This window comes from Macrosteles quadrilineatus, unplaced genomic scaffold, assembly GCF_028750875.1.
Source record: "Macrosteles quadrilineatus isolate MER2022 unplaced genomic scaffold, UCM_ALF_1.0 Scaffold_4__1_contigs__length_99947679, whole genome shotgun sequence".
In the NCBI taxonomy this organism is placed as follows: domain Eukaryota; kingdom Metazoa; phylum Arthropoda; class Insecta; order Hemiptera; family Cicadellidae; genus Macrosteles; species Macrosteles quadrilineatus.
The window spans coordinates 83515063-83522444 of record NW_026542597.1 but is presented as its reverse complement, the minus strand read 5'-3'; the positions used below and the strand labels follow the sequence as shown (position 1 = coordinate 83522444).

The following is a 7382-nucleotide window of genomic DNA, read 5'->3' as shown; positions in this document are numbered from 1 at the left end:
AACATGTGTTTTGGCAGTTCCATTTAAGCAATGTTAAATAATGTTTATTTTCGGGCCAAAAACGTAATTTGTTTATGTTTATGATCCATACAGGTTCTTTTCAAGTATTTGTAGTACAATATTTTATAAACTGTCAAATTTCCTACGTCTTATAATGATTGTAATAATTAATCCTACAATTACCACAACTATTTGAACGGCCCTCAAATAACATGAAGTAATAGATTTTGTAGGATATTCTCTGTAAAAACGGGTTTAAAATAAAACCTATAAAACTTTAAGTTTAGAGCTGATCCCACCGCTTAACGGCATTATCAAATTTTTTCTGAAATCAATTTCTTTATTAGCGGGACTCGGACCCGAATCCTTAGGCCCTAAGACCATAGTCAATGATACTACCCACTACACCAGCGCCCCAAGCCGTACACTATTTACATGTAGAACAATAAAATGTTTAGTAGTCCACAAGAAGATTTGGTTGTCAACAATGCCGGGACAAATAATCTGTCACAACCCGTCAAAATCAGCTGTCAAAATTGTTTGCTCTGAAGATAAATACTTGTTGATTCACCCATTAACATCTTTGTTCTGTTGTGTTACTCGTTATGTTAATACTTGACATTTTATGTTATAGTTGTTTAACACGACTTTCATTTACTTTTGACATGAACAAAGTCGGTGTTTTGATCATTATGTCTGTTTACAATATGGATTGGTGTGGTGAGAAGAAAAACAGGATGATATATTGGATTTCTTAGCCCGAATTGAAAATGATCAGTAAGTTACAACTTAAATAAGTTTTTAGAAATTTTAGTTGTCATTTCTTAGTTTAATTGGATGTTTTTACTTGTCTATCCTACTTTAATTATTTCTCCTCTTGACATATCACCCCCGATTGGATCATCTGATGTTAGTGCCTACCAATTGAGATGGGAACGCTACCTAAAAATAGGTGCGTATACACCCAATACAGTATGAGTGGAGGATGGTGTGATATGATATGACGTGTAGCTTTGTTACTAGCTAAGATCAGCTGTTTTATCAGCCAGAGCCGTTTATTAAAAGCCCATGATCAGGAACAGCTGGGCCCAGTTTCGAGCTATCAAAAAGGTACCTACTCTACTGTCTTTTCTCAGGACAGAACTAGTGAGCTTTAGACTACTAAGCGAGCACTATAACCACTCAGCTTCCCTATCTGAAACTACTTCATATTGCTGATTTACAGATTATCGATCAATTTCCATTTCCGTCTTTTCTTGAAAAATATGTCAAAGATGAAGAAGCTTTCAATAATATGAGGGAAACTGTGGAGCTATCATAAAATATCTTAACCAATGTTAGGATATTGAGAAAATGGATTGAATTTGAAATATTGAAATTACTTGACTCTTCTTATCCAGGTGATACTTCCATTTTCGCTCTCAAAAGGTTGGTTGTAACGCGATAGCCTCTTATGGTGGGATGAATTGTTTACGTAATTAACGCTGTTTTAGGTTTTTAAAAATAATCAAAAACTTGTAGTAGTAAGTCTATTAAGTTCTCACTATGGATTTTACTACTAGATTTCATATCTGAAACTAAACTGAAAATGTGGCGACGTGAAGAATCTAGTACAATTCTTCATCATAGATAGTCAATGACGTATGTAGCCTGATAGATTTTTCAGTTAAGTGAAATTCGGAAATGTTATTTGTCGCAGGGGAAATATGGATTGGAATTTTGATACAGCTAATCTACTTTGCATCGTATTCCTTCGTCAAAATGATACACCCCTAATTATAATATTATACATTCTTAGACGTCAAACTGTTTAAGTCCTTCCACCATGCCATGAATCAAAGAGGTTAGAGGAAAAGTCGTTCTCTTTGTCTAAAGTAAACAAGAAAATTGTTGGTCGTAAAATGTAAACAAATAAAAAGAAGTAGGTATCTTTAATGTTATTCTTATGGGACAAATTTAAAAATAAGTTTTTACGATTTTATAATAACTACTGACCGGACCGGAATCGTCTAAAATTTTAATGGGATCTTTCCAGTGGCATAATAATTATTTTTGCAAAATTTGAACACTATTAGTGCAACGGTTCTTGAGTTTTCGTGACCCTACAATGACATACTCACAGGCAGACAACTAATCTTCGACTCCGCTATACACGATAGCTGTACATTAATTTGGATAGGAGCTCTTAAACTTCCAACATAAACTAATCATTAATTTATGAACAGTAGTTAAAACACTAACTATAGCTAAACTATAACATAACTGTAGACACATTTGTCTACAGTGTGGTTAGAACCAGGATTAAATGAGCAATCACTTTTAAAAAGTAGTTGTAATTAGCACAGTCATTTGTACATATCAACAATGGTAACACAGTCAAAGCAACAACTCTTCCAAATACACTTGGTCAAATCACTTCACAAAGAATCAGAAAAATGCAGGAACTCCATAAGTAGCATGTGGTTGGGGTGGTGGTGGTGGTGGTGGTGGTGGGGGAGGTGGAGGTGGTGGTGGTGGTGGAGGTGGTGGTGGTGGCGGGGGTGGCGGTGGGGGAGGGGCATATTCTGGTTGCGGGGGTGGTGCATATGGAGCTGGTGGTGGAGCATATGGAGCAGGTGGTGGTGGTGGTGGGGGTGGAGGAGGAGGTGGTGGTGGAGGTGGCGGTGGTGGTGGGGGAGGGGCGTATTCTGGTTGTGGGGGTGGTGCATATGGAGCTGGTGGTGGAGCATAAAATACAGGTGGTGGAGCATAAGGTGCCGGTGGTGGTGGAGGTGGTGGTGGTGGAGGAGGAGGAGGTGGTGGTGGTGGTGGAGCATAAGCTGGGGGTGGAGGTGGAGCATATGGAGCAGGTGGGGCGTACGGAGCTGGTGGAGGAGGTGGTGGTGGTGGTGGCGGCGGCGGTGGTGGTGGTGGGGGAGGGGCATATTCTGGTTGTGGGGGTGGTGCATATGGAGCTACAGGAGGAGCATAAGGTGCAGGTGGTGGTGGTGGTGGGGGTGGAGGAGGAGGTGGTGGTGGAGGTGGCGGTGGTGGTGGGGGAGGGGCATATTCTGGTTGTGGGGGTGGTGCATATGGAGCTGGCGGTGGAGCATAAGGTGCAGGTGGTGGGGCATAATATACAGGTGGTGGAGGAGGAGGTGGTGGTGGTGGAGGTGGCGGAGCATACTCTGGTTGTGGTGGAGGTGCATACGGCGCCTCTGGAGGCGGAGGTGGTGGTGGTGGAGGTGGTGGTGGCGGCGGTGGTGGTGGTGGAGCGTACTCCGGTTGTGGTGGAGGTGCATACGGCGCCTCTGGAGGCGGAGGTGGAGGTGGTGGTGGTGGCGGCGGAGGTGGCGGAGGTGGCGGGGGTGGAGGCGGCGCAAATTCAGCAACTACCTTTCCAGGCTCTCCATATACAGCCGCTGGGGCAAAGGCGAAGGAGTACTGAGGCTTAGCCCAGGCAACGCCTGCTAACAGCAGGCACGTTACCTGCAACACAAGATTACATAATTAGTCTACAATCGTATACCATTTAATTTTCCCCCAGATATTTAAATGTTTCATTTACTGTCCCAGACAAAAAATCCCATATCTGTTTCTTACTTTTTTGCTAGCGTGAAATATTTCACAAATTGATGTTATAAGGAATGTTAAGCCTTTACACCTTTACATGAATACACGGGTATTCAGCTATTCCTTGCTTAAAATACGTCGGCATTACGAATGTTACCAAAAGCAAGAAATATTAATCATGTCAAGTCTCTAGGGTATCAAGTATTGGTACACAAATCAAATTATGATGAAAGAGTAATTACCATCTGGCCAAAACATAACCATTACTCGTAATTATACAATGGTCTTTTCAAGAAGCGGGCAACTTTTATTTTTGAAATTTGCTCTACGCATGTGAAGGTTATGTAAATGAGAAATTGTCAGAGTGTATGAACATGGAATGGTCATAAAGAATAGAAATAAAACTTTGTTTACATTTCTTAATGGAAAGAACCTAACCCAACATGTCCCAACAACCAAGCACAAAATACGCTTTGGATGACGTGTCTGCTCCTTACGTTTACCTCTCCCAACCTAACCTAAAAGAGATTAACCTAACCTAACACAACCTAATATAACATGACCTAACCTAATTTTATTTACATCATTTTCATTTCCACAGGGCCAATTTTAATAGTAGCGTCCCTCATTTTGACAACACTAGGATACTGTTTGTACACCTAATAGAAAAATATGTGTGAGGCGTTGGGGTAAAAAATAATAAAGAGGATGAGCGTAAAAACATCCTTTCAATTAACTGTACTGAAACAAGCAGTTAAAAAAACGTTATCTACGAGAACTGTACGGAATTGACCTTAAATTGTCTTAAGTCAGACTACACAAGGGCGACGAATCTAAAAAGAAATAATTTATAATCTACTTTAAAACCTAAAACCGCTGTTAGTGGCCTTGCTACGGCATTGAACCAAATCCGTAATCATAGGAGAAAACTCCTTATCCACCTACGCATGGATTAACATTACACAATTTTATCTAACACATTGGTTAATAACAAACTATATAAATAATTTAGAGTTTATTTAAACCACATGAAGGTTTTTTATAGTCTTTTTAGAAAGTGTCAATTAATATAAGAGGAAATACGAACTTATTACGGAGTAATTTGCACAACAGATTTAAACTAGTTTTGAATTGTATGCTTATCTTTGAATTATAGAATTAACAAAACTTTTCGTTGATCGCCGTGTAGTTAAGGAATACAACAAACTATATTATATTTTTATCTTATCCTAAGAGGATTAAACATTAATCTTATAATACAAGTTTTTTTCAGGTTTGTTTTTGTTTCTTAGGTTGTCTGTATCAATCAGTCTAAGTTATTTAGTATATTTAAATATTGTAAGATCGATTCACTGTGTTTTGTTAAAATTCTATATCTATAGTGGTAAACGAGTAAAAGAATCTCATATTTTCCGAGGTAAATTATGCATTTAAGATATTTTACTAAGAACCAATGTTTGTTAATAAACAAATTTAAACAACCTTTTTTTTCTATCTACATAAAAGAACGTTAACTCAATTGGTGCAAAACGAAACTGATAATTTAATACCAGTAATATGAAGGGTATGTTTAACTTATAACATGTTACAATTTATGCATCAAAATGTTAATGCTGACATTTATAGATTTTTCACACCTTTGAAAATATTAGTGTTATTTTCGGTATTTTGAACTATTTAAAAGCAAACACAATTTTTAATTTATTCTAAACTATGAATAACGGTTGATTCTAAAAAGATTCCCTATTCCTTTTACAAAATTTTAGTTAAAGAAATGTTGCTTCTACTCTTTTGAAACAGAAAAATTAAATAATATAATCGTAATGTTAATTAAGAAACAAATAAAAAATAAAATGTATAAAATTTTAATGAATCTGGGGCCAAATTTACCACAAAAACACTGCTTCGGTGACTGAAATAGATAAGAAAATTCAACTTTCACTAAAAATGTTTAATTTAAACCAAAATTGAATCTGACTAAATCGAGATTGTCAAATAATTAAAATTTATTTTCAAAAATGTCAACCTAAATTATCATAATCGTATGAGTTCTTTTAAAATCTTTTAAATTATTTTAAAGAACAGAAAATTAACTTGGAAAAGTCCAAGTTTTTAACCTTTAGCTAAATTTTTTTTTTTTAAATACTCCATAAATATAATCTCTACTAAAACAGAGTTAAAAAATGTTTTTAAAAACTAATATTTTAGTATCGGATTGTTTAGAAATTATCATTAAAATATAAATAACGTCTAACACAATGGTAAATATGTGCAACCATATTGAAAACTACTTAAAACTAAAACTGTTTATAAATAAATATATTTTGATTTTTCAAATCGCCTGATTAACTTTTTTAACATGTTTCACTTTACTTACCAGAACTCTCATGGTGGAGAAGAATCCGTATCCTAGCTGGAACTGTCTCCCTCACCGCTATATACCCCTTCCCAAGGTCGACCTGGGGGTACTTTCCTGTTGTTCGGCAGACGGACAGACTCCACATGTCGCAACCCCTGCCGTCTCTTGGACGTCCATCGGGCATCCGATCGTGGGAACCGGTCAGTCTGCGGACCACGGGGGTGTCATCCAAAGGAGATGGAATAAATGTATTATTTATCCCATCTTCACATTGTAGGACGCTCGGGGTCGTTCTTCACATTACTTCAGGCTATGACTAGAGGTTGCATTATTTGAGCCATATGTGATTTACGGGTTTGAATCCAGAACCCCAACTTAGATCCCGCGCTTTAGCACTGAATCAGCTCAATCTCCATTAAACATTGATTTCAATTTAGTTGGATGCATATTTTTACAGCATAGTTTTAGTTATACTCTTGCTTTTGATACATGATAAATGGATGTGTTGCTGGATTGAGGCATGTTTTTTAAGTAAGTACCGTTTTTAAATTTCTCCGTTGCAGTGCTGCGATTGGCATTTTGGACACTTTCGCTGTATATGTGCATCTATTGGCAAGCCCTAGCCGGAAATTCGACAACAATCGGCCGTGTTTACATCCGGTATCGAGCATTCAAAATGGTGCTGCCAATTGCGACTGCCGCCGACTGTGAAGTGCGCGTTGTAATTAGAGTTTTAAGTGCTAAAGGTGTGAAAGCCATTGAAATTTATCGACAGATTAGTGAGGTGTATGGCGAGAACATTTATGAGTGACGGAATGGTACGCAAGTGGGTAGGGGCCAGCGAACACAGAAAGGCATCTAAAGACGGCCCCACCAACGTCCATCATGAGCAACGCACTGGGGAGCGTCCACTGTCCCCAGTACCCAGTGCGTTGCTCATCATGAACGTTGGTGGGGCCGTCTTTAGATGCCCTTACCCACTTGTGTACCACTCCGTCACTCATAAATGTTCTCGCCATACACCTCACTAAGCTGTTGACAAATTGCAATGGCTTTCACACCTTTAGAACATAAAAATATAATTACAGCGCGCACTTCACAGTCGGCGGCAGTCTCAATTGGTGGCACCATTTTGAATGCTCGATACCGGATGTAAACACGGCCGATTGTTGTCGAATTTCCGGCTAGGGCTTGCCAATAGATGCACATATACAGCGCAAATGTCCAAAATGCCAATCGCAGCGCTGGAACGGAGAAGTTTAAAAACGGTACTTACTTAAAAAACATGCCTCGTAGCAAATTTTCCGGGCGTAAAGAGACATACAGAACGAAAAAACATGTAGAGAACCATCGAACTAAAAAGGTAAAGAGCAGTGATGGTGTTAAATGTGCTCTGGAAGTCCCTACAAAAAAATACCAGCTCTTTTGAATTGGGGTCGTTAGATTGGATTTGTCACTAGGCCTACTTCAA

The 7382-nt window shown here is 38.4% G+C and overlaps 1 protein-coding gene across 1 annotated transcript; it reads right to left on the bottom strand.

Annotated features, from left to right (window-relative positions):
* Positions 1 to 2071: 2071 nt before the first annotated feature.
* On the bottom strand, positions 2072 to 6851 carry LOC128993093 (uncharacterized). The gene is made up of 4 exons (XM_054416850.1): positions 6810 to 6851; positions 5995 to 6117; positions 2537 to 3468; positions 2072 to 2102 (listed from the first exon to the last, which is right to left on the bottom strand). The coding sequence occupies exons 1-4, from the start codon at positions 6849 to 6851 to the stop codon at positions 2072 to 2074; spliced, it is 1128 nt and encodes a 375-aa protein (XP_054272825.1).
* Between the last annotated feature and the right edge of the window lie 531 nt (positions 6852 to 7382).

Excerpts from the sequence above, each read along its gene's own strand:
- LOC128993093 (XM_054416850.1), bottom strand. The coding sequence starts at position 6,851 with ATGAGCAACGCACTGGGTACTGGGGACAGTGGACGCTCCCCA. Across the intron at positions 6,118-6,809 it reads GGGACAGTGGACGCTCCCCA|ACTGACCGGTTCCCACGATC; the intron begins GTGCGTTGCTCA and ends CGTGGTCCGCAG. Across the intron at positions 2,103-2,536 it reads CCTCCCCCACCGCCACCCCC|GGTCACGAAAACTCAAGAAC; the intron begins GCCACCACCACC and ends ATGTCATTGTAG.